We start from the raw sequence: 25,517 nt of genomic DNA, 5'->3' as shown, positions 1-25,517 counted from the left end.
TGGAAAAAAAATATAAAGGGGTAAGCATGTAATAAAAGTTTGCCCAAACAAAACAAATGAAAATAAATGTGTGACTTGCTTTTCTGATTAGGGAATTACTGTCACCAAAAAGCTACAAGTACTGAGTTATAAACACTGTCATTTACCACAGTGTAGTTGTATTGTATGAGATATTTGCGTCCTTTGGTTAATTTTCTGAGTATAAGAGAATCCAAAGCCATTAATGTAAATTGGCCAAAAATTTAAATTTAGACAGAAAATTTAGATATTTTCATTCCCAGTAGTTTGTCTGGATAAATCACTGTAGAAAAAAATCTATGAGTATTTGAAACAGCCTGCTGATTATAACAATAAAATATACATTGTTTTAATCTCAGCAATTTTTTTCTAGATTTGGAAGCTTTTAAATTTATTTTAGTCTTTCAGCAATATTATTTTATTTTATTTTCTTACTTTTAATTTAGACAGCCAGTTTGAGTAAAAATAGAAGGACTTGCTATTTTTTTCTCTTTAAAAATAGTCGAAAATAGAAACATAACCAATTCACTAAATATATTTTCAATTTAAGTTTCAGTATTGACTCCGATTTCAAATAATTAAAATTAATCATGTTGATGTACTTCATGGTAGTGAGTAATTAAGTTAAAAAAATAGGGTTTATATTTGTATATGTAGAAAAAAAGAAAAAACTATTCATAATGACATGAATGTAAAAATACCACATGTCTAATGGTTTTATTGTTGATGTTATAAACAAGACCAGCCATTCCCCTGATAGACTTCACCTCCACCACCTTCAGCTCACCAATTGTTTGGCTTTCCCACACAGAAAACATCTCTTTATTACCAGCCAAAGCATCACACAGATGCTTAATAACAGCAAAGAGTCTCATCTCTCCCAAGACAGAATGAGAGAAGAATCTTCAAACAAATCCATACCTTTTAAAAATAAAAATGAAGCAGGATTAATATTATAATGACATAAAATATAACTTGTATTACTTACTCCCACAGGCCTCCAAGCACAACAAGATCATTGGCTCAAATATGTCTGCTGTCAAATAAGGACTGGACTCTGTACATCATATCATCCTTTCACATCTTAGTAGTGCAGATGACCTCCTCATTTTCTGCTAACAGAGTCTGGTTGTCTTGGCCCCAGAGAGACGCTATTTGGCCCACCAAATTACCATGATCTATGCCGGTTTCCCTTGCCACAGTACCAAGAGATATTCTTGTTAGGCTAGACCAAAGCTGGGAACTAGCAACATCATCACTCACAACCTCGAAATTGCTGGTTCTTCTATTGGTTGGTTTCAGAACAGCAGACTGACCACAGAGGTAATGACATATCTCAGTCTTGCGAAATAAAACATTTTCTATATTTTTTTCTGGCTCTTTTCTCGACTCAATTGCTGTTCTGTATGAGCCAATAGTATGTTCAATCAGGCAGCAGATGTATGCTCGCAGTGAGCTCATCTCTCTCATTATATATCCAAGATATACAAGCATATGTTGGTTGATTATAAAGATGGTAGACTTAAGTCTTTTCTCTCCAATCTCGTTGTGAAGGAAAGAATGCCATCAAGTAATAGATCTATAAATGTGATTAAATAACCATTTTTTATATATATAATTCACTTACTCTTTCATTGTTTGTGTTGTGAATGAGTATTGATTACTGCTGAATCTGAGAGTAAGACTGAAGGATAAAATAATATCCTCAGCTATTCCAGTCAAACGGATCTCCCTTTATGATATTATCTAATACACAGATCATCATACACATAATTGATTATTTATTATTATCACCATGACATGGGATATACAAATACATATACATTATATATATGGAATCATTATATTTCATCTACATACTTCTTTTATTATACAAATACTTAATTGAGAGACTACAACTACAACTATTTAATATTATGAAACATTACCCAAGTATCTGGGTCGGAATACTAAAATATTACCAATAGCATAAATGTTCTTCTTTACCAAAACTCTTGGACTGATCTGACTGGAGAAGTATCATATCAATTGGTCTTTCCAGATCTTTCCAGAAAAACAATACTCCTGGAAGATGACTCATTGTGATAAAGATTACTTAAGCACACACTGAATTACAAATTAGAAAAACATATAAATATCAGTAGATAGTTTCGTATAGAAAAAGGAATTTTATCATTCTTTACTTTTCTTTTGAAATAAACAACCTACACAAGTTCTTACGAATTCTTTCCTCTATATTATATTTTGCTTTATTTTCTCCCTGTGGTATTTCAGGTACGAAACAATAGAAAAATAAAATATTTGAGAATAGAGACGTATAGAAATACTTTGAGACTGTATATAAGTTTTTTTTATTCATAAATAAAAAGTGTCCCTTTTTATAAGAAAACACAATCTGCTCTTGTCATTATGTCTTAGTTTCTTAAGGCTTTCTTCCTTTACTATATTTGGTTATTAGAGTGTATTTACTGCTTAACTAGTGTCGGTGTTACAATTATGACATCAAGTCATAAATCGTACTTCTTTAGCTCTTAGCTATTCTTTTCTCTTTTATACTAGAGCTTTAGGACTTCCTACTAAATTAGCTCCATATCGATCTGACACAGTTTACCCGGCAGTATGATATAATTATCTTAACAATCTTTAAGATATTATCTACAGTACTAACTGTAATAATTATTGGGCTGATTACTTAATCGTTTATATATATTTTATACTGACAAGATGATAGCTACTACGCTATCCCAATATGAATATGTTCTTATATGTGATAAATCCAACATCCGAGTGTCTGGATCACCACACTCCCCACAACAGTTTGGATCTCTTTCTCTGTAACTTTCCATTGCTAGACAATAGAGCAGATATTGATTAGGTTCATTACTGTCTCTCTGGAGTTGCTAAGGACAAAGTTTTTTACTGCTATCGTTGGAACAACAAACAAAAGGAAATCTAATCAGTTGACTGCCTTTTGTCTGCCAGTTATCTTGTTCAGTAACCTTCAACTGTTAGTGAATATTGCTGTGATATCTGCTCTGGACTTGCTGATTGTCTTGTTGATCTTGACAATAGACACATTTAAAGAAAACATATATATTTGCTGCTGCTGCTCCTGTTGCTGTTGTTGCTGTTATTGATTTTCATTGTGTGTGATCTCTGAACTAATCTGAAACTTGCCACCCAATGCTGTATATAGTTGTTTGCCTATATCATATCCAAGTAGATGCATCTCATCAAGCCCAAAGAAAACATAGCTGGTTAACGTAGGGAGATCTCTGAACACATTTAGACCCTTGAAACCATATCTCTGAAAATAAAGTATTAATATTTCAATTATTCTATAATTAAGTATTTATGTTTTCTTCGAACTGATAGAGACTCTCTACACTTCTCATTTCAGCCATAATATCACTTCCTTCAAAACACATAGTTCTTGTTTCTGTGTTTCTTCAAATAAGACAATTTTGACATCCAAAGAATGAATTGTAATGCAACAGGTTCATCAAGTCTGTCACAGCTGGAGTATTACCAGTTGCTATTGTAAGATGAACTTTTACATTCACCTGCTCTGTAAAGGCCTGTATCCAGATATCTGAAGTTGTCAGTATCTGCAAATCTTGAATAATTGACTCCAAGAAGGATCCAATATTTTTTGGATGCTTTGATTCAGATATAATTGCCAGCTGTATCATGTTGTCACTCTTATATCTAAATATATATATCTTTTAGTAAATTTATATATATTATTGAGTTTTATACCTTTCTTCTAGATTAATATTAAAATTGACAATATGAATTATAGTTGCCGACATCTTAGTATCATCAAATGAGTTGAACTGGTCAATGAATATAGTAATCAAAATGTTATCCTGGCCAACTATACTGCTTTCACACAGTCTGTAGACAACATTACCATTGAACACATCCAAAAACTCACTGACGTGATCAGCCATGATACAGCTTCTACCATATGCCATTCTGGCTTGTTTCTGGCTATGGCTTAGTTTGAATTTCAACTGTTGTGAGAGAGTCACAATCTTGAATATCTGTACAGAAATTAGAATGTCTCTATCACGTTTAAATCATCGGCTATTGTAATGAGAACACTGTTCTTCCCCATCTACCTGATGTCCAGCTTTTACAACACAGAAGCACACACAACCTTTCTTATACATATCATAAACATCTGTATGGACAGTGTATTCCTCCTTCAGCAGCATATTCTTCTTGTAGTATGTCATAAATGAACTGGTTGTAGCTAAAATGTTGATAAGCTTTCATAATATAAATAATTAAATGTTAACTATACACTTATGCAATTCACATTCTATCATATACTTATTTACAATTTTGACACACTTGTCAAAAACATTATGAGATATGTTATTTTTGACAAATATGGAGAATAACTCTAATGTGGCAGCCTCTGCATTAGTATTTGCCTTGTAAAAAAAAACTTGGGTCTCTTCATTCCCGTTTTCTGTAACCTCAGACTCAATTGGTATATTTCTGGAATTTAATGGGTTGCAAATATGCAAATAACCATGAGCATGTTCTTAAATACACACACATACATATATATAAATAAATATTGGTATAATCAAACCTTGTAAGACTATTTTAACTTTTGTTTTTTCTTCTTACCAGACGAATAGTCATTGCTACTGTCACTATCGTAGTTATTGCTTCCATATTCGTTGCTTTTAATATAATTGCTTTCAAATTCAATAGCCATTGGATCACCAGTGTTTTGTACTTCTCCTGCAGCTACAAATGCTTCATAGTCATTCTCTTCTGTGCTAGTCATGTCTTGATCATGGATTGCGGTCAAGAAGGCTCCATCATCATGATTAAGCTCATTTTAAATTCTTTCTTGTTGAGAAGAAGCAAGGGCGAAAACCTCTTGAGCAATATTCATGTAATCAGCTTCACTAAAGTTGCTGTCACTTCCAGATGAATGAGTTGTAAGAAAGTTGGTATTCATTTTTGCTTCAGATATGGTTATAAAGAAGAGTTTAAAGAAGGATATTAAGATTGTAAGTTGTATGAAATAAAAGTTTATGATTTTACATGGATATCATCATATGCATTGCCTTTAAAAAAAATTTATTAAAATTGAACTCTTATATAATAATTCGCTTGTTTCTAAGCATAATCATAACTGTGAAAATATATATTTTAATTAACATTTTCATAATTTAAATAATTATTTCTTCATTTTTAGCATAAAATAAAAATGTCAAACACTCAAAACATACAATCAAGTGCTAGTTCAACTGCTTTCCAAGGGGTTGTGACAGAAAGAGCCTCTGTCTTCAGTTTGTTGGTTAATTCTGGAAGTATTTCCAGAAAATACAGCCCATACATTCAGCCACATGAGACTCCTCCATGGCAAATTGGCAATATAGATGAAAATAGAGACATCTCATGGCCAGATAATAATCATAATCTTAAGTCATAGATTCTCTTGGCCAGTGTGATGAATGTTATAATAGCTGGACATCTGACTAAAGGTGATAAAGATGCTGCTCAAGATATGTATAATGTAGCTGGTAGAATTGTATGAAATGTGATGAACAACACATTCAAAGTATACTTCCAAAAGGAGGAAATTATTTCTTTATGGGGTTACTTGACATCAATACAGAAGAATATCCTTATTGAAAAGATTGAAATAAAAGCCGCACAGAAAAATATACCCCTTAACACATTTCAAGAATTATGGACAACATATTACATGCTTTCTCAAAAGTAGAGAACTATAATTAATAATGTGAGAAAAAAGAGAAAGGTATACTTAAGTAATAATGAGCTATTAATTATTAAAATAATAATATATTATTCAAAGAAATTACATCTGGTTACTGAAACAAAAATCACACACATTAATTAATTTATTTGATGAAATCAAATTATAGGCTTTTTAAGTGAGATTGATATAATCTAAACTTTTCTCTTAACATACTTCTTTAATTTTATTTTCTATTATTTTTTCATTGATTTCTATTTTTTTAATAAAAAGATTTTCATATAAAACATCATGTATTTGTTGGACCAATTATAAGAAGAATCAAGTACCTAGAAAAGTATAGATCGAATATATTTAGAGCAATTGATTGGATTAGATACAAAAAAATATGAAATCTCACAAATCGCATTTTCTGGAGAATTTACAAGAGCGTAGATTTGATACAAGTGCATAGAAAAGCTATGAGCCTGGAGCTATAAGCTCTTCATATTTTAATAGTTCTATTAGCTGAAAAATCTTCCCCAACATATCTACAAGTATATACATTCAATAAAAGTGCATATAAAAGCTACAAGTACAAAGTTATAAATGCTGTCATTTACCACAGTGAATGTTTTAACAAAAAGATTTTGATATTTATTTAGTAGCCGTTTGAATTTGGTGTTTCACTAAAACATTTAAGCAATAAAAAAGATGCAACTTCAGATTTAAATAAACCAGCTGTGAATAGTCTAAATTATCTCATTTAAATATGTGTTTTTGGTTTGACTTAAATATTTTAATTATACAAACTGTTATGAATACTCTAACAAATACATTTCAATAAACTCAGTCTTCTTCCTAATAAAATATCAAAAGCCCTACATGTAACTGTTAGACAGAATTTTTACTAAACGTAACTTGTAGTGATCCAGACACTCGAATGTTGGATTTATCACATATAAGAGCATATTCATATTGGAATAGCGTAGTAGCTATCATCTTGTCAGTATAAAATATATATAAATAATTAAGTAATCGGGTCAATAATTATTACAGTTAGTACTGTAGATAATATCTTAAAGATTGTTAAGATAATTATATCATACTGCTGGGTAAACTGTGTCAGATCAATATGGAGCTAATTTAGTAGAAAGTTCTAAAGCTCTAGTATAAAAGAGAAAAGAATAGCTAAGAGCTAAAGAAGTACAATTTATGACTTGATATCCTAATTGTAACACCAACACTAGTTAAGCAGTAAATACACTCTAATAATCAAATATAGTAAAGAAAGAAAGCCTTAAGAAATTAAGACGTAATGACAAGAGCAGATTGTGTTTTCTTATAAAAAGGGACACTTTTTATTTATGAATAAAGACAACTTATATACAGTCTCAAAGTATTTCTATATGTCTCTATTATCAAATCTATTGTTTTTCTATTGTTTTGTATCTGAAATAACACAACATGGAATAGAAATAAGATTTTCTAGTGCATAGAAGTTTTTTTTATCACCAAAGATACAAAATCACATCAAGAAACTATTAACATCAGTCTTTTATAACCAGAATGATATATCATGACAAACCACTAGACAAACTCATCAAGCAGACTGATTTTCTGATATCAGATACTATAACATATCTAAGTATCAGACGAGCTTATAACACATGAGACAGATCTGATATGTGATGTATTTGTTCATTGTGTATTGTAATAGTATCACTTGATAAATAATTATAATATGAATTATAAAATACAAGAAAAAGAATACAGAAATAATTGGAAAGAATAAATAATTTGATAGATAAAAATTAGTGACAGACAAGTAGAAAAAATAAGAAAATGAAAATGAAAATTGTGGCAATAACAAAAGTTGTGAGAGATAAAAGAAGAAAAACAAAAAACAAAATAAATTAAGATTGACAGATAACACTTCAAATAATAAGAACAATATGTATAAATGAAGAATAATAATAATAACTGACAAAAAAATAAGATCAAGAATAGGATAAGAATTTTATTGAATGACACTACGGGAAAAAATGGCGGTTTTTTGCTTTTGTGACTATGTTTTCGGCCTATAATAATTAAAAAATCACTAAAAATCTAATTTGAAACTAGAAAATCTCTGTTTTTTGAAAAGGTTGACAAAAAGCAAATTGACCACCTAAAATTAAATCTCCTGATAGACAAAAGTAAGCTTTAACTACAGACTTTTCATTTTTAGTAAATGTAGATTGCATTTGATGACTATTAAAAGTCAGAAGAAAAAGAGAAGAAAATATCTAAACTTTCTGCTGAGAAAATAAAATATGTTAAGACAATTTGAAAAAAAAAATGTATTACAAAAAAAAAACAAATTATAGGTCTGCAAGAGAACCAAGTGACAATTTTGGGCCGCGGTTAAGCTCTGGCCACACTATGTATGTTGTTGTTGTTGTTGTATTTATAGTCGCATCCGACTTCACCAAACCAACCAATTCTTTGACATCTGCCAGGTGAACTACCTTTGGCTTCATTTGCCCATTGTTAACAACTGGTATACCATTTACCAAACGGACTGCCGCAATCTCTACAAGAGCAAGCGGCCATCTCTTGTTGTTGAGCTTGTGCTCAAAGAAGACAACAACTTTTCCGAAGAAATCCTTGTAAACCGGGGAGTATGCAGAATTTATGTTGCGGTTTTCATCAACCTGAATCTGTAATCTGATGCTATGTGCCTCCCTTACACAATTTTGGTCAAGTGCAGAGTCAATTACACAACCATTGACAAATGCCTTGTGGCTAGTTTGTATAGCTGCTTCAATCATACTACACTCTTCCCCCTTTGATTTGTAGAAGTCTTCAAGAAGTTTCGAAAGACAAGAAATGCCTTCAAAACTATCTCGGATCGTTCTATTCCTCAAAGGTTCCCAGAACTCAATATCAGACCCAGCACCAACACGCTCACCCTCATCTGTCAACGGCCAACCAGCAGTGGAATCTTCATATTGTAAGTGTTGTGCTGTTCTTGCTTCTGTAATCATGACAGTGGCTCCGGCCTCTGCTTGTCGTATTTGTGCTAAGCCAAGCATGATATTGCCAGCGTTAACATTTATAGCAGAATTACTCTTGATAGTCCTTGAGTATTCACCGATTGCCCGTTCCACGGATCTGGCGCTATATGCACAAGGTGGGCCGTATGCGTCAATCATGAGAGGATAGTGCTGAAGAAGATGCTGGTTTATAGTGAAAATATTGATTTTGATTTTTCCACTTGTAAGCAGCGATTCCAGGTACATGTTCCATATTTCAAGTTTACTGAAGAAAAATAGTTAGAATAAATAATAGAATAACACATAGCTTTTACTAAAATATACCTTTTGATAGAGGTTTGTTCCTCTGCTGATAACTCCCAGCTCATGAGTAGGTTACATGCTTGAACCAAGCCAAGTAACGCGTTCCGGGCAGTTGCATCTCCAATATGCTCTGCCACCAGCGTAGGGATGACGAACAGAAGAAAGTCTGCCCAATCGACGGCCTTGAATGACCTGGGGTTCTTGTATACATCCCTCCAATCGCCATGGAAGGATGTAGGGATGGTATTTCTTGTTTTGTACATTGCTGTACCAATCTCCTTCTGAACACCAGAAGAAAGAGCAAAACAATGGTCTGTTCTGTAGGTACCAGAAACCAAACCCCAGATCTGCTTGCTTATTCCATGGCAAAGTCCATGCATCTCATCGAGGGCAAAAAACAATGGTCCAGAGAATACCTTCAATGTTGCCAGGGGGGATTGTCCGTTTAACCCTTTGTGGCTGGATGCACTGGCCTGGGAAAAATTCTGGAAACTTTCCAGCGTATGGATATTGGTGCTGGGCAAAGTTCTGAAGTATTGTCCGTGCTTGGGACATTGGCCAACAACATGACAGATACGGCAACCGTCTTTGCTCATATGTCCAGAATGACATGCCAACTTTGCTAAGGCGGGAATGTCACCAGTGACCATTAAGACATGTACCTTGGCACGAATGGTCTCGTTCGGTGTCTTGATGACCATCCCTTCGCTCTCCAACACCAGGAGCTCTTTCATCATTGGTTCCATGAACGACCAGAAATTGGCAGGTGCACCTGGACCTGGGATCATTGCGATCTGGAGCATTCTGCTTCTCTCATACCGGACCATGGGATTCAGGTTAAGAATGGTGGCATGGAGGATCGTTACAGAACCAGGAACATTGTGTGGCGTGAATCCATCAACAGACAACGAAATTGCAATGTCATCTTTTCCGGAAAACAGATGTTTTACTTGCTGGTAAACCTGGCCATCAAACACATCGGTTTTACTTCCATCCGAGCTTGGCTCATGATTATGGCGGTAATGCATATCTGCTCTTGTATTCTCGTTGGCTAACGCAAGAGCCAGTTGTCTCGCCAATGGAAGCTGTATCATTGTGGCAGCAGCAACCAGATCACCACCCTCGGTTTCTCCGCGTCTTGTTTTGTACCGGCTTTGTCCACAGTTGGAGCACTCAGTCTGGGATGGACTGGTAAAGAGCATACATCCCCTCTGACAGATATCATGGACTGTCTCTTCAACACCCGAGAAACGCTTCAAAAGCTTTTTGCCAAGATGGGGAGTACATGCTCTGTATGTAATACAAGTCAACGTTTCCAAAATGCTGTTGAAATGCTTGACTATCATTTCATGAGCATTGCGGGAGATACCAAAATCCTTAATGATCTTGAGAAACTCAAGGTTCTTTGCATCATCTTTGTCAGGGGTAGGTGCAGACTGACTGAAGTCAAAAACCAAAGGAGATGTTTCGTTTTCAATGATATCCATGTCGTTGCCAAGTTCCGCATCATACTTTAACAAGGTAAATAATAATTAGCATTATATAATAAGACATATATATATATCTTACCATAGACTCATCATTGTCATCATTACTGAAGATATTCATAATTGGATCATCATTATCTTTGCTGTTGAGTGTATCCATGATCTGATCTTCGATTGCATCAGTATGTTCTCTGCTTGTTTATGAAGGTAACAATATAATTAATTACACTTTCTAATAGTATGTATGTGATTTGTAGTCTTACTCGATAGTGTCGTTCGAGACAGTGTTCAAAACAACACTGACTTGTCCAGGAACAGGCGTGGTCTGTGAAGTCTGGATATCATTATGTCTTCTATGACGGTTCTTAAAGCATTGAGCTCTACAACTCTTGGCTTTTTTTAAATTGGTGTGACGCTCTTTGCATTGATTGCATTGGTAACTATCAAGGATTGAATTTGAAGACATTTTTTAGGTTGGAAATAAACACTTAAGAATAAAGGTATGAATATTGATAATTCCTTTTAAATAATATGCCTTTATACTTAATAGCGTTGGGATTTGTATAGACTTAATGACTACAAGTAGGCAATGACATAGATGATACAAATATAAACTCAGGAACAGAAGCTAAAACATTGCGTAATAGCTGTTATTAGAACTACAGTAGCCCAATAATAATATTGGTTGGACCAATAGATTAAACTCATTTATATGAAACTAATAATAGACAATAGAAAATTTTTTCAGCCTTTATCTTTCTTTCACAACAATCCTTTTTCTCAGGTAAACCAAACTTTCAACATAAATAACACAGATAACAATTCCATCTCTTTGCTACACGCCATGTACAATGAGATACTATCTTTGAAGGCAGGCCAAGAAAAGGCCAAACTTGAAATGAAGGCACAGATCGAAGAGTTGAAGCTCGAAATGAAGACGAGCATCGAAGATTTGAATTTGGAGATTACTGCTCTCCAGAGCCAACTGGAGAATAGAAACATTTCCAACCAACACACTTTGCCTTCTGTCTCTGCCATTGTAAGACAAAAAATAAAACGAGTTGAATATATATTAATATGTCATTTAATAGTCTAGTGCTAATACCATCCGCAAACCGGTGAGCATATTCCGTGAAATAACTTTAAAGCATATCTTCAAGATGATAAGTGAAGACCTTGACATTGAAGTAACAAGTAACGAAAAGGCCACACTCAATATGTGTACAAAGCTTATATGTGATGATATGGCTGCCCATCCTTCAGTGATCGCTCTTGGTCCTAATCCTAGCTGGGGGTCTATACCAGTAGCACTTAAGAAAGAAATGTGTGCCAGGCACGCAAATATAATGAAGGATTCTGGTATAGACTTCACTAGATGTCTCGGAAACTGGGCATCAACTGCAAGAGTTGCACATCTCTGGAGGGACCGCCATAAAAGATTACAGTCTCGTAAGTAATCCGGTGTAGTGGAATTGAATAGGATATTTTACTATGAAAACCTAGAATATTAAATAGTAAATAGCCAATAAAATGTATCTATAGATTTTTTTATGCTTTAACAGCCAATAAAATAAACAATATTATTTATTTTTCTGTCATAATAACCAGTAAAATGAGCAATATAATTTTTTTTCTGTCATAACAACCAATAAAAATGATTAATAAAAATGATCTTCTATTGTAATAACCAATAAAAATTTGTATTTATTAAAATGATCAAACACTTACATGTATATTATCCAATAAAAAACTGTTTTCATAAAAGTAACATTAAAAAAAAATTACTAGTGTCCAATAGAATTCCTTTCTAAGCTAAAATATTAAAGTAATAAATGACATTTAAGAGAGTACCCAATAAAAGTAATCGATTATATAATATACTTTATATAATAAAGAATGAAACACTGTCCAATAGAAGAGCCAACAAAGGAGAATCAGAAAGCGGAGATCTGTAATATGTATTTAAACTCCAGGGGGGCAAAGTGGATATTTGGCAAAAAACCGCCACAAAGCCGCCTTGTCAAACCGCCATAAAGCAGCCATAAAACCCCACTTTTTTTTCCCGTAGTGTGATTAAATTGTTTTTTTTATAAATAAAAATATTTTGTTAAATATTTTTTAAGAGAAAGAAAAAGAAAGTCAAGTGAAATTTTTTACTATATGCAACTGATATTGATGATAGAAGTGAAATAAATAAAATATAATAAAAATATAAAGAGAATGAAAAAGAATATAATAAACGTATAATAGTTAAATAAAAGTAAAGTAAAAATATAGTGAGATAGAATAGAAGTAAAATAATAATATGATAATAATATAGTGAAATAAAGTAAAAAAATATAGTAATAATATAATAATAAAATAATAAAAATAAAATAAAAATATTGTAAAGAGATATTGGCAACAAAGAAGTGTATAAAATTAGGGGAAAAAAATACAGTTTTTTTAGTAGGTGACAGATGTTTCTGAGGTAATAATATAGATGGATATTTTAATTTTTAAGAGCTGAATATAAGTTAGGAATTTAGAAATAAGGAGTATCAGAAGCAAAATTTTCCAAGAAACCTGAGGGACCACTCTTGTACACCAAGACACATTACCTAGTTGACTTATCATCAACATCAATGTCCATGAGTCTGATATGGCCCATCATGCCTAACTGCTGGCCCAAACTACCACTACGGTGGGATGAATGGCAGTTGGGCTGAAAGTAGGCACATAACTGCCATTTTTTTGGTCAAAACCCAATAAAATCTCCGCTGTTTGTTGTAAGATGGTAATGTCATTCGTAGCAATTTAAAAAAGTAACATGAAAACACTTTTTTTGTTGCTGTACAATATTTTCAATACTGTAAAAAATGTTTGTAAGTTGTAACGACCACTTTGAGTATTGAAATATATGTTTTATTGAATATCAAAGATGTCAACAATTATTAAGATTAATAATTTTTGGAATGTGTGAACAAAATGGTAACATAACTGCCATTTTTTTATTTTTTAAACTACGTTCTTTTTTTTTAGATATTCTTTTTATCTTGATGAATTGGCAATTTGATTTTATTTAAATCGCGTAATGGTGTATAGAGCATATAGGGAATGAAGAGAAAAGCATAAGGTGTATAGAGAATAGAAAAAAACCGGAGTATATAAAGAAGAAAAGAAAGACGGGGCATATAGAGATTAAAAAAAACATAAGAAATATAGAAAATTAAAAAAAGAATATAAGATACAAGGATGATATAAAAAATATAAAAGATATAAGGATATAGAGCATATAGAAAAATAAGATAAAAATAAAAAGGATTACAGAATGGAAAGATTGCCTTTAGTAATGTGCATGTTGTTGTTAAAGATATAATAGGGTGCGATTACATAAAACTGGTTTCCATTTGGTGGGTATTGGACTTGACCAACTTGATGACAAATGTCATTTACACTTATAACTGCATAAGTCGGTTGCATTTAGTGGCCTAGTGTACGGGTGCTTTGTGACTGTTGTTTGATGATAGGTACTGATGAGTCATGGTCAGCCACGTCATGTTCCTTCATGACCTCCACGAAAGCAAGAAAGTGTGGGAAGCCATAGAAATCTACATGCTGAAAGTAGAACTGTACTGTACCGACGAGCCAGCTGTGAACAATTACATTACGGTTGCTAAAATAAATAAATAAATAGAATGTAAGCAACTTTTGATTGTATATCGAAAAATATTATACTTACTTTCTATAGGGGCAAGTAAACATCACGTAATGGTTGCTACGGCTGGTCTTGTTTTTCTTTCTTTGGTACATGCATGAGGAATATACAGTCGAGTCCATCCACAGACGTGCAGCTACAACAACAACAGAGTCACCAAACTCGTGGCCAGTCAAGTCTGTTGTTCTCTGGTAGTATTTCAATAAAGCTTCCTTCACACTAGGGCCACCTACACCTTCCACTGAATCATCGTTCAAATTAACAAACTGATGAAATGGCTCCCACAACTGCGCACCACTAGGATCATTAGGAAGGTCCATGTAGCTCTCTCTTCCATATGGCTTTGGCCAAATGAGGTTGATTTCATCACAGATGCTGATTGCCGTGCTGGTATAATTGTGAATTGCAAATCGCTCAACAAGAAAACTGGCGTTTTGGCCACCCTTTGATTTGGACTTTATCAATTTCAAGAAGATGCCAATTACTCTCTCCATTGAGCAAGTGGAGTAGCATCGCAGGGGGCCTTGCTGCTTGATGATATAGGGTATATGGACCAGGTAATGTTGCACTAGTCGGAAAACACTACAAGACAGGGTATTATTCTGGACTTGTTGGTATAAAAACGAGTACTAGTGCTTGAAGTGTCTATTATTAATATTTAAAAAATGGTAACAATCAGCTATTTGTAATGATAATATATGAGACGTATAATAACTTACGACTCCATCTCATCAAGCAATTCTGATGTCAACGTCCATTGCAAGGCAAGTGCGCAACCTTTCACGAGAGATAATAGAGCTGTTTTGACAGCCCTATTTGGTAAATAAGGCACGACCAAAGTGGGGACAAGGTATAAGAGAAAGTCAAGCCAGTCCACTGCATGAATACCATTGATCTTGGCAAATACGTTGTCGAAACTGCCTTGAAATGAGGTGGGTATATATTTTTGTGAGCTGGTGATACAGTTTCCAATTGTTACAAGGTCTGCTCTTGGTATATGAAAAGGGTATTCGATGGTATTGAGGGTATTGTCTGGATGGGTATAATAAAATTTGGTTTCCTTTGTGAGGGTGACGGTAATCAGGTCATACACAAGCTTTCCAATCCCTCTTGCAATTAAATGAAGTTCATCTAATGCAAAAAATGATGATTCAGAGAAGGTTGAGAGTTGGGTATATATGCTCGGCTGGTATATGTTCTTCGACTATTACAAGCAGTTATTTAGTATGAGAAAAAGATGGCTAATTAAACATTTGTATACTTACAGGGTTGCCTACTTTGAAGTCTTCCAAAGGTCTTAACCAGGCGGAAATGTCATCAAAGTACATGCCATGCCGTCTGTTAGTAGGACATTTGCCTTTGGTCTCACAAAAACGGCAACCAAATAAACTTGTATGGGAACCAATGTGGGCCATATCAGCTACAGCTGGAATATCGTCAGAAGCAAGCAGAAGATAGACCTTGGATCTGCAAAGCTCCACTCCATTGTGCTTGACAACCAAGTCATGTGCCTCAAGATCTCACAATTCATTGATGATGGGTATAAGAAAGGAGTCCAAATGAGTTGGCTTCTTGGGGCCAGGCAAGATTGCCAGTTGCAAAAGGTATTTGTTGGTATATCTAAGTATTTTATTAGTAATTTTTTTTTAAAAAAAAATGTAATAATAATAATAAATAGTAATAAATTAATTAATTATCTGATGGATGGGTCTAGGTTGAATATTATGCAATGGATGATGGTATATGAGTTTTTGCCTTTCTTTTGATTGACAAACCCATCAGTATAAAGCCCAATGGCAATATCATCGGGATTGGAGAACAGGCCCTGCTGCACCAACTGCTTGTAATTGTCACCATCAAAAATGTTGGTTAGCTGACCAGCTACAGATTTCCGGTTTGCTCTGTAACAGAGGAGTTCTCTTGTGGCTGGATTTGCCAACATTTGAGAAAGCATATCCCCAACTAACATAAGTTTCATACTGGCTGCTGGTGTCTGACTTTGATTGGAATCAGTCTTGTATCGCGGTTTGCTGCAGTCAACACAAGATTCCTGGTCGTCATTAATGCCATACAATCAACAACCACTAGAGCAGACATCATACTCATGGCCCTTGACACTTGACTTTGACTTGAGCAAAGCATCAACAGTTTCGCCATGACTGATCTTAGCCCCAGGTTCTAAAGAAAACGATATCACTACATGTTAGTGATCTGGAATTAAAGTACAAGGTAACAGAAAATATAATATTTTACCCATCATTATATTGTCATGGCCTCGGATGACAGTGTTTATAAATTGAACAATGTCTCTATATGCTGCTCTAGCAATTCTATGCTGTAGCATCAATTGAGACAGATGAATACTCATCAACTCGGCCTTGGTAAAAGTATTTGTACTGATTCGACTGCTGTTGTAAATGTGAGCTTCACCCTCACTGTCCTCAAAATTACATGCGCACTTATATGAAATAGTATTATCAAGCTCCATAGACTCCATAGTATATTCTGTAATACATTATTTAGTAATTGGAAAATAAATAATACAATTACAGCTCTTTTCATTACCTGAATTGCTAACAGATTCATCTTCATTACTAGTATCATTTTCGTCATGGTACATGTCAACATCATCCAGAATAGACTGGTCAATTTCAGTCATTGTTGCTGAATCTTCTTTGTGAATTCTCTTGTGGTTTTGCAGCTTCTGGTAGTTATCAAAAAACAAGACACATTGATCACATTGGTATTGCTGTGTAGATATTCTTTATCTTTGCTGGCTGGCGTTGGAAGAAGACATATTGGTTGGGTTGGTACGTATATAATATATAAAATAAAGCTGCGAAGAGAATTTTGGTGCTATTCATTAAATGTAAAAGACATCTTTATATACTCTTTATTTTTTAACCAAAATGCTTGTGGCTCTTTTTCTTTTTCTCTCTCATAGTGATGATATAGCAATGATTACAGTAATGTCAATGCTAGGTGAAACACCTGTCAGTAAATAATTCCCGTGGTTGGAAAGATTCTTCTTCATTAATAATTATGATGTAAGTTAAAATACTTCTTGGTTGACAAGGGGGTACCATTAAAAGAGCACCGGTGAAACAGACACATACTCTTTACTTGTGAGCGATTAGATATTCTTTGGGCTTTATAAAGAGGTATATGTATATTTAGGATAATTAATGACCAAATAATTTATGTTTTTTTTTAAATAAATTATCAATTACTCTCTAATACCAAAGGCAAAGAAAAACAGCCTTCTAATAATTAACAGTTAAAAAAAAGTAGTATTGTCTAAACACATTGGTAGAAAAGACATATTTATATTATCTGTGTTGTACTAATAATATTTTTGAGATAGTGAATATATATTTAGCTAATAGCATTATTTTCTTGTTTATGTATAAAACTTAAAGAAATAGATATAGATAATGAGGGCTATAGTCTGATACTCTTTTACTGACATCATCAAGATAAGCACTACTGATCGAAAGGGGTGTTAATTGAAAGTGCCGATGTGAGTTAAAGCATACCTTTTTCAAAAATGTATGGTTTCAGTCAAAAATGCCCCTTGGTAAATAATAGCAATGACAGTTAAAATTATTTTTACCTTTGATGACAGCATCAATCAAAACGCGTTTTAGTCGATAATAATAATAAGTATGATATGAGCTTGAGTATCATAACATTTACTTTAATGTTGATAAAAAGGGGCTAATTAACTATATGATGTTCAGATGTTATATAGCTACTGTAGAGTATATTTAAAGTTATAATTTTAACTGGTACAGGGTTTTGTCATCGAGAACTTTAACCAAATTTCATGCTATATCTGCAATATGTATAGAGTTATATTATTATATCATATACTTTAAAATGTTTAATATGTAGACGGTGCAAAGTATGAACATTTATACATATAATATTGATTTAAAGTCTAATTCATTTTATCTTTATATTTCTTACAATTTTTTTGTGTTGACACAAAAAGACTGTATCATGTTCACATGAGCTACTGCAGACAGGTGCAGACAGGTGCATACAAGTGCATAAGCATCCCTTCTTTTATATGTTTTGTTTGTATATCTGTCTGTATCTTTTTCATATAAATAGCTATCAATTGCTTGTAATAAATCATTGCCTTTCTCAAACTTAAATCGCTCTTATTCTACTTGTCTAAACTATCACCTTTTCTTTTCAACTCACTGCTTATAGCTAAAAAAAAACTTAAACATGTCTGATATTAACACAACTCTCCTCAACTCAATTCAAAAGATTGAGGTTAGTCTTGCTGAAATCAAGCAAGCATTGCATGAGCTTCAAAGGCAATTCAGCAATCAATTTGCGCCAGCAGTCAGTGTAGAAGATCTAACTACAATGCAACAAAGCATTATTGAGCAGAGTTGTAAGTCATATATATTCTGTGCTTAGATGTTTATTTACTTTATTAATATTGTCATACATTTTTTATAGCTCTTGAGCGCATTGCCGAGTCTGTGAAAAGAGCCCAGCTCACAGAGTACCCTGATCAGCTCAGTAAGGAAGTAATCAATACTGGCGGCAAGTTCAAAGGAAAAAACAAAGCACAAAAATATAATCTGTTGCTTCAGATTCTTCACGAGCAGGGCTGGAAGGCGCGCTGCAAAGAAGTTGCACAAGGGCAGCCTTTACCCCCATTAGTCCCTCTTTCAGACCATGATTTGATAGTAAAAAGACTGCATCTCAAAACATTAGGCCGTACGGTAAAGCATGATATCATTGATAAAGACTATCCTGCGGCCTCAAAAGAATGGAAGAATGTCCCAGAGAAAAACAGGGAATACTACATGATGCATTTGGAGAGGTTGGCGAAGAATGGTTGATTGCACATCCACTGTGGTGATCCAGACACTTAGATGTTGGATTTATCACATATAAGAGCATATTCATATTGGGATAGCGTAGTAGCTATCATCTTGTCAGTATAAAATTTATATAAATGATTAAGTAATCAGCCCAATAATTATTACAGTTAGTACTGTAGATAATATCTTAAAGATTGTTAAGATAATTATATCATACTGCTGGGTAAACTGTGTCAGATCAATATGGAGCTAATTTAGTAGGAAGTCCTAAAGCTCTAGTATAAAAGAGAAAAGAATAGCTAAGAGCTAAAGAAATACGATTTATGACTTGATGTCATAATTGTAACACCAACACTAGTTAAGCAGTAAATACACTCTAATAACCAAATATAGTAAAGGAAGAAAGCCTTAAGAAACTAAGACGTAATGACAAGAGCAGATTGTGTTTTCTTATAAAAAGGGACACTTTTTATTTATGAAGAAAGACAACTTATATACAGTCTCAAAGTATTTCTATACGTCTCTATTATCAAATATTTTATTTTTCTATTGTTTTGTATCTGAAATACCACATCCACCAATGTAAAAGAATGTGGTGTGCAAGAAGCCTTCTTTGGGAAAGCTTCAAGAGCAACAACTAGACGCACAAGAGAAGAATGGCAGAGAAGAACAAAGTAAGTTTATCAATTAACAAATCTATATATTGTAAACTTTAATTAACATCATTTCTTTTTATTATGCTATAGACACAGCGAGACATAAGTGATTCTTCGCTTTCTTCTTCTGATATGTCAGAAACTGGTGATGTTGAGTCGCCCATAATGGCAGATGTGCTGTAAGTTACCATTGTTGCTTTTTCTCATGCGCTGTTAATACAAAACTAATATAAACTTTTTACTCTTTTATGTAGGTCTCCTCCACCCACAGCAAGTGTCAAGCCTGCTCGCAAGAGAAGTCGAAGATCGTAGTTTGGCTGCTGTGATTGGCCGAGTTTGATTTTTTTTGGCTGTCTTTAGTGCATTTTTTTTCTTATCTTGTCATTTTTCTTTTTATGTTTTTTATTCCTTTTTTCTTTCATATAAAAAATTTATTAACCTCTTTCATATGATTGCTAATGTTGTGATTACAAGAATTTGAAGCTAATATACAGCATTTACAATTCCACTACATTCAAATATAAAAGGAAATAGTATATAGCCTTTTTTTTGGGGAAAAAAATTAATAGTAATATTTTTGTACTGATATATTATACTTGGAAGTTGTTCTATTATATGTAAGTATATTGAGTAGAATAAACACGTTAAGCTTTCTAACAAAATGCTCATTCCGGTTGTATGAATCAGATTCGAATTAGCTTCATGTTACATGACTTGAATCTTTGCTCAAGTTTTTCTTCTTCTACAATAATGACTTTCTATAGTGCTTATGTTTTATTGCTTTTCTTATATATAAATCTTAAATATTAATACATTCTTTAATATATATATATATTCTTAGAGTAAATGCTTATTTTACTGAACAAGTAAGCATATTATATAAAGATAAGCATTATAATAATATTATATCTATTTATTTATTTTAAGTTTTTTCTCTAATATTAGTATATTTATAGAAATTGGTAAAAAATAATAAGTGCTATCTAAGATATATTAGAATATCCAAAGTATATGAAATACAATTTGAATAGTAGTGTTTTACTGCATATATTTTGCAGTAGCTAAACAGAATCATTTTTTATTGTGAGTGGTCGATAGAATTGTTTTTTCATTATTACTATTATTATTATCATTTTCATTTAATAAAACATGCATTGAAATAAAGATTCAATTCAATTAAACCCGATTCAATATTGTATAATAAAAAATAAACCATTCTGTTAAAGCTGCAAAGGAAAAACAAGAGATTGTGCTAGAATTGAAAGCAATAGAACAAAAGAAAGAATGTAATAGAGGAAAGGAAGGACGCTTGATTTTTTTTTGAAAAATGGTAACAGTGCCTGTTTTGGCTTTTTACATAATAAATAACTGCCATTTTTTATTATGAAAAAAATAGTAACAGTGCTTGTTTTGGCTTTTTACATAATAAATAACTGCCATTTTTTACTATGTAAAAAATGGTAACAGTGCCTGTTTTGGCCTTATACAGAGTCATAACTGCCATTTTTTATTAAGTAAAAAATGGCAGTTATGTTACCAAAGTGGTAACATGTTACCATTTTCTCTGCCATAGTGCACCAGAGACCCACCGTCTGGTGCCTTACACTAAAAATAAGTACATTGTTTAAATACCTATAATACACGCGGTAGACCAATATGCCCGGATGGTGTAGTGGTATCATTCACGCTTCGGATGCGTGAGGTCCCGGGTTCAAATCCCGGTTCGGGCCTTTTAACAATTTTCATATTGTTAGACATTATTTTTGTCAAGTCTTTGTTGTTCCTGATCTGGGATGGTCTTCCTTTTACTATAGCAAAGTCAAAAGGTCAAACCCACTGGGGATCGGAGAGTATATGTAAAATCGAAGAGAGGATAAAAGGTACTTTTTATTGATAGGAATTGAATTGTCTTATATAGTTTTCTAAACTAATACTGCGCATTATCCGCAGTAAACTATTATACTCTATTTAATTACAAGAGAAGTCCTTTTACTGCGGTTGATGCTCAGAAGATATTACTGTGGTTAATCTTTACAAGACATTACTGTGGTTTGTTATCTATGAGGTATCTTTGACACACAGAACTGCTGCGGTCAATTATCCCGATTTCTTGGATTCATCAAAATAATGTTCAACATATATAGTGTATTTTTCTTATAATCAGGAAGAATTATTTGACTCTGACATTTTTTTCAAAAGGCAAAAACTTTGTCGGAAATGTCAATACAAAAAAACTGTCGCTCATGGACATGGAGAAAGTGTTTCTGAAAAGAACTGTGCAAGTAGCTTGTTTGTAGTGACATTTCCAACAAAGTTTTTGACTTTTGAAAAAGTGCAGTGTTCCAATTTAATAGCAGGGGAAGAGAAATATTGAGACTTGAATCTACATCTCTGATGTCATCTCAAGGCAGATGTAGAGAATTATATATCCTAAATTAGTAATTACATGTAACATGCGGAGTATAAACCACGTTTTTAGATGTGACAGCTGTCTATCAAGACTGCCCTGAAAACACTTCTTTTACTTTTACCAAAACAAATTCTTAAAAATGGGTCGTAAAAACTTGCTCTATTCTTACTTCTAAAATGACTCGAAGAGAGGGCGGAAAATTCTGCGCCAAGTCTCCAATTATTACTATTGATATAGAAAAGGAAGCTGGAGAAAAAAAACCTGTTGAAGATCAACCTGTAGAAGAGTATGACTGGGAGCTCTTAGATTTAGATACAGATACAATGATTGCTGCGTACTATAATAGCTTTCTGACATGGAGACCAGATACAGAAAAAAATTTGCGTGGACTCTACAAAGAAGACTCGAGATCATCAATTATGCGCAACAAGAGAAAAATGAAAGAAGAGCTTGAGACAAATAAAGACAAGAAGGTCAGAACACTTGCTGATTTCAGTTTCTCGGTTCCTGTTGCACCAGTTTCGCCTGTAACAGAAGCATTAACTGTATACAAGCAATCGAAAGATGAGGAACTTGAAGAGATTCGTGAAGCTTATGAGAAAACCTCTGAGATGATAAAGCCTCCAGTCAGTTCAGATAGCGAGTTGGGCAAGTTTGCTTCGTTTGAAGTAAGCAAATACATTGTTGTGAAAAAGTATTTCCGACGCCTATTGAACAATTGCAAGAAAATCGAGGCATCTGAAAAAGCAGCAGAGATTTTTTGGACAACACCTTCCAAGTACCGTGGAGAGGCTGTCTGCGGTTGGGCCAAAGAATTTCTTCAGTTTGGCAAAATTTCTGAACATCAACAGGGCAAGCATGCCAAGTGGTCTTCAATTGTAGACAATGAAGACCTTAAAAAGAAAGCAATCGTTTGGCTTCGTGCTCAAAAAGCAGAAAGACAAACTGTTGTGGATTTGAAAAAGTATCTTGATGAAATGCTTTTTCCATCATACCTTGGTGTAAAAGGCAACGTGGCCATAAGCACAGCATGGAAATGCATGAGAGCTTGGGGGTACGTCCACCACAAGAACAACCAGAACGTATATTACGATGGACACAAAAGACAAGACATTGTTCAGTATTGCCATGCTTGGGCAACGTGAATGATGGGATACAAACAATGTATGTCAGACTTTACTGGGGAAGATGAAGAAATTGAGGTGACCCCTCTTCTTTTGGAGAACCAGAAGAAGCTGGTTATAGTGACCCATGACGAGTCCACCTTTTATGCCCATGATGGAAAGGTGGACATGTGGCTTGAGGAAGGTGAAAGCCACATCCGCAAAAAAGGTCAGGGAAGATCTCTGATGGTCAGCGAGTTTCAGTGTGCTTGTCATGACATTATGCGAGTGAAGGGATGGGTCTCCTGCAGAATATTTAACGTTGGGGCAGCATATGACAGTTACTGAACAAGAGAAGACATGCTTGACCAGCTGAAGAACCATGCTATCCCTCTGTTCGAAAGCTTGCACGAGGGATGCACTGGTGTCTTCATTTTTGACCAAAGCAGCAACCACAAAGCATATGCCACAGATGCCTTGGTTGCCACCCGCATGGTTCTAAAGCCAAAGGTCGTTTCTGAAAATGACCTTGTCATTTTCAAAGATACAACATTTTTGAGGGATGGACGTATTATCCCTCAATCGTTTTATGAGACAGTTTTTGAAGCTGGAAGGGAAGGAAAGGGGCCGGTGGAGAAGAGACAATTTGTTAGTGTCCAGCAGATCCTTCAGGAGCGTGGACTGTGAATGGAACTGGATCCATCCAATCTTTCTAGAAGATGGAGAATGGACTGCAATGAAGAAGAAGCAGAGAACCACTGTTGCTGTGCCCGCCACCTCTTGGCCTCTCAGCCCGACTTTTCTGGACAGAAGTCAGCTATTCAAGAGGTGGTGGAAGAGGCGGGTCACATATTTGAGCTGTACCCCAAGTTCCATTGTGAATGCAATTGGATCGAGCATTACTAGGGTGCAGCCAAACGTGTGGCTTGCCTAAACTGCGATTATTCTTTCAAGTCATTAGAAAAGAATCTCCTGTCTTTCTTGGACAGTGCCTCTCCTGTGGCTGGTTCTCCTTCCATGATCAGGAGATTTTATAAAAAGACTTGGAGATATATTGAAGCTTACAGCAAGTTTTTGGATGCTAAGGATGCTGATGCTGAGGTGAAGAAATTCATCTCAAGAATCAGTAAATCTCACTGCAGCATTGGCATCCATGATTAAAAAAAATAAAAAAAATAAAAATTTATAATTTATAATATAAAATGCTGTGCCTGTGTATAAGTTTCAATATTTCAGTTTTTTTTTCAAAAACTAGCGGACATTTAATACTGGTTTTTGTTATCGGTGTTTTAAATGAAAAATTGACACAAATTCTAAAATTCCTGATTTTAATAAAAATACACTATAAAGAATCTTTTTGTTATTATTAAAGCATTCTATGATATATTTTATTTCATTTACTTTTGTAATCCAAGAGATTTAGTCGTATAATCTTTTTAAACCTGTTTTTTTATGTGAATGAATTTTATTTGTGTTTTATAGTAAATAATCGAATTAATTATTTTTGAAATAATATTATAATAGACAAAATAAAAGTATATCGCATAAGATAATGAAATTAATATTCTATATAAGAGATTGTTAGTTAAGAAACAAAGTAATATTTGAAATCATTAATAAACATTGTGTTTTGTTAAAAGAATACACAACTACTTTATGTTTGCTGAAAATAAAAAAAACGTATATAGAAATATATGTCAATTAATAAAAAAAAATTAAATTGTGATGGAAGATTTTTTCTTTCATATATAGCAATTTGTGAAACAAAATATTATATCTGATATTTTTTGACAAGATTGAACAATGATTTTAATTTGGTGTATTTTTTACCATTTCTCTGCTTAATTTATCTTTTTTGTTGTTTTTGGTACATTTCATTTTTCACCAAATTTGTTTTTATTCTTGCACCAATAATTTCAGGAAATAGTGTATTTAATCTGTCAAAAAATACGATTTAATGTGAATAATCTAAATAATCGGTTGATAAGCAATTTTTTAACTATATTGGGGGTACTCAGCCAGATTGATCGATCAAATTCTTGTGTGAATCTTGGCCAATGGTATCAATTTGTAGTTGAGGATACCAAAAGACAAAAGTACAAAATTTGTACAAAATTCATAGATTTTATAACATTTATAGAATAATCTTTGCACATTCTGATTTCTTCTTTGAACGTGTAGGCATCTAGACTCTCAAAGAAATCAAGTGCTCTTTCCCTTTACTCAACAT

General features: G+C 33.6%; 9 protein-coding genes and 1 non-coding gene across 10 annotated transcripts; 5 read left to right on the top strand and 5 right to left on the bottom strand.

The window, feature by feature from the left end:
- Nucleotides 1-889: 889 nt before the first annotated feature.
- Nucleotides 890-2,098, bottom strand: PHYBLDRAFT_176161 (hypothetical protein; the record flags this gene model as incomplete). The annotated part of the gene is made up of 5 exons (XM_018437676.1): nt 890-939; nt 1,007-1,075; nt 1,191-1,483; nt 1,646-1,750; nt 1,980-2,098. 5 exons carry the CDS (start codon nt 2,096-2,098, stop codon nt 890-892), a joined length of 636 nt encoding a protein of 211 aa, XP_018283434.1.
- Nucleotides 2,099-3,148: 1,050 nt separating this feature from the next.
- Nucleotides 3,149-4,825, bottom strand: PHYBLDRAFT_72469 (hypothetical protein; the record flags this gene model as incomplete). Its single annotated transcript, XM_018442659.1, has 6 exons — nt 3,149-3,325; nt 3,576-3,726; nt 3,778-4,064; nt 4,143-4,292; nt 4,365-4,573; nt 4,663-4,825. 6 exons carry the CDS (start codon nt 4,823-4,825, stop codon nt 3,149-3,151), a joined length of 1,137 nt encoding a protein of 378 aa, XP_018283433.1.
- Nucleotides 4,826-8,109: 3,284 nt separating this feature from the next.
- Nucleotides 8,110-11,040, bottom strand: PHYBLDRAFT_176159 (hypothetical protein; the record flags this gene model as incomplete). The annotated part of the gene is made up of 5 exons (XM_018437675.1): nt 8,110-9,049; nt 9,109-9,615; nt 10,144-10,598; nt 10,657-10,768; nt 10,838-11,040. 5 exons carry the CDS (start codon nt 11,038-11,040, stop codon nt 8,110-8,112), a joined length of 2,217 nt encoding a protein of 738 aa, XP_018283432.1.
- Nucleotides 11,041-11,418: 378 nt separating this feature from the next.
- PHYBLDRAFT_153476 (hypothetical protein) lies at nt 11,419-12,031 on the top strand (the record flags this gene model as incomplete). The annotated part of the gene is made up of 2 exons (XM_018433162.1): nt 11,419-11,613; nt 11,666-12,031. 2 exons carry the CDS (start codon nt 11,419-11,421, stop codon nt 12,029-12,031), a joined length of 561 nt encoding a protein of 186 aa, XP_018283431.1.
- A 2,005-nt stretch (nt 12,032-14,036) lies between these two features.
- On the bottom strand, nt 14,037-15,599 carry PHYBLDRAFT_176157 (hypothetical protein; the record flags this gene model as incomplete). Its single annotated transcript, XM_018437674.1, has 4 exons — nt 14,037-14,229; nt 14,296-14,853; nt 14,991-15,475; nt 15,537-15,599. 4 exons carry the CDS (start codon nt 15,597-15,599, stop codon nt 14,037-14,039), a joined length of 1,299 nt encoding a protein of 432 aa, XP_018283430.1.
- A 365-nt stretch (nt 15,600-15,964) lies between these two features.
- On the bottom strand, nt 15,965-16,930 carry PHYBLDRAFT_176156 (hypothetical protein; the record flags this gene model as incomplete). The annotated part of the gene is made up of 4 exons (XM_018437673.1): nt 15,965-16,301; nt 16,374-16,449; nt 16,525-16,776; nt 16,837-16,930. The coding sequence occupies 4 exons, from the start codon at nt 16,928-16,930 to the stop codon at nt 15,965-15,967; spliced, it is 759 nt and encodes a 252-aa protein (XP_018283429.1).
- Nucleotides 16,931-18,507: 1,577 nt separating this feature from the next.
- On the top strand, nt 18,508-19,136 carry PHYBLDRAFT_176155 (hypothetical protein; the record flags this gene model as incomplete). Its single annotated transcript, XM_018437672.1, has 2 exons — nt 18,508-18,679; nt 18,748-19,136. 2 exons carry the CDS (start codon nt 18,508-18,510, stop codon nt 19,134-19,136), a joined length of 561 nt encoding a protein of 186 aa, XP_018283428.1.
- Nucleotides 19,137-19,774: 638 nt separating this feature from the next.
- PHYBLDRAFT_153473 (hypothetical protein) lies at nt 19,775-20,086 on the top strand (the record flags this gene model as incomplete). Its single annotated transcript, XM_018433161.1, has 3 exons — nt 19,775-19,792; nt 19,865-19,953; nt 20,029-20,086. 3 exons carry the CDS (start codon nt 19,775-19,777, stop codon nt 20,084-20,086), a joined length of 165 nt encoding a protein of 54 aa, XP_018283427.1.
- A 1,346-nt stretch (nt 20,087-21,432) lies between these two features.
- On the top strand, nt 21,433-21,504 carry PHYBLDRAFT_t301. The gene has a single exon. It is a non-coding gene; the product is annotated as a tRNA-Pro (tRNA).
- Nucleotides 21,505-22,360: 856 nt separating this feature from the next.
- Nucleotides 22,361-24,448, top strand: PHYBLDRAFT_153472 (hypothetical protein; the record flags this gene model as incomplete). Its single annotated transcript, XM_018433160.1, has 5 exons — nt 22,361-23,299; nt 23,408-23,550; nt 23,641-23,970; nt 24,004-24,118; nt 24,194-24,448. 5 exons carry the CDS (start codon nt 22,361-22,363, stop codon nt 24,446-24,448), a joined length of 1,782 nt encoding a protein of 593 aa, XP_018283426.1.
- Between the last annotated feature and the right edge of the window lie 1,069 nt (nt 24,449-25,517).

The sequence above is a fragment of the Phycomyces blakesleeanus genome, assembly GCF_001638985.1.
Source record: "Phycomyces blakesleeanus NRRL 1555(-) unplaced genomic scaffold PHYBLscaffold_45, whole genome shotgun sequence".
NCBI lineage: Eukaryota > Fungi > Mucoromycota > Mucoromycetes > Mucorales > Phycomycetaceae > Phycomyces > Phycomyces blakesleeanus.
This window is presented reverse-complemented; position numbering and strand designations above follow the sequence as displayed.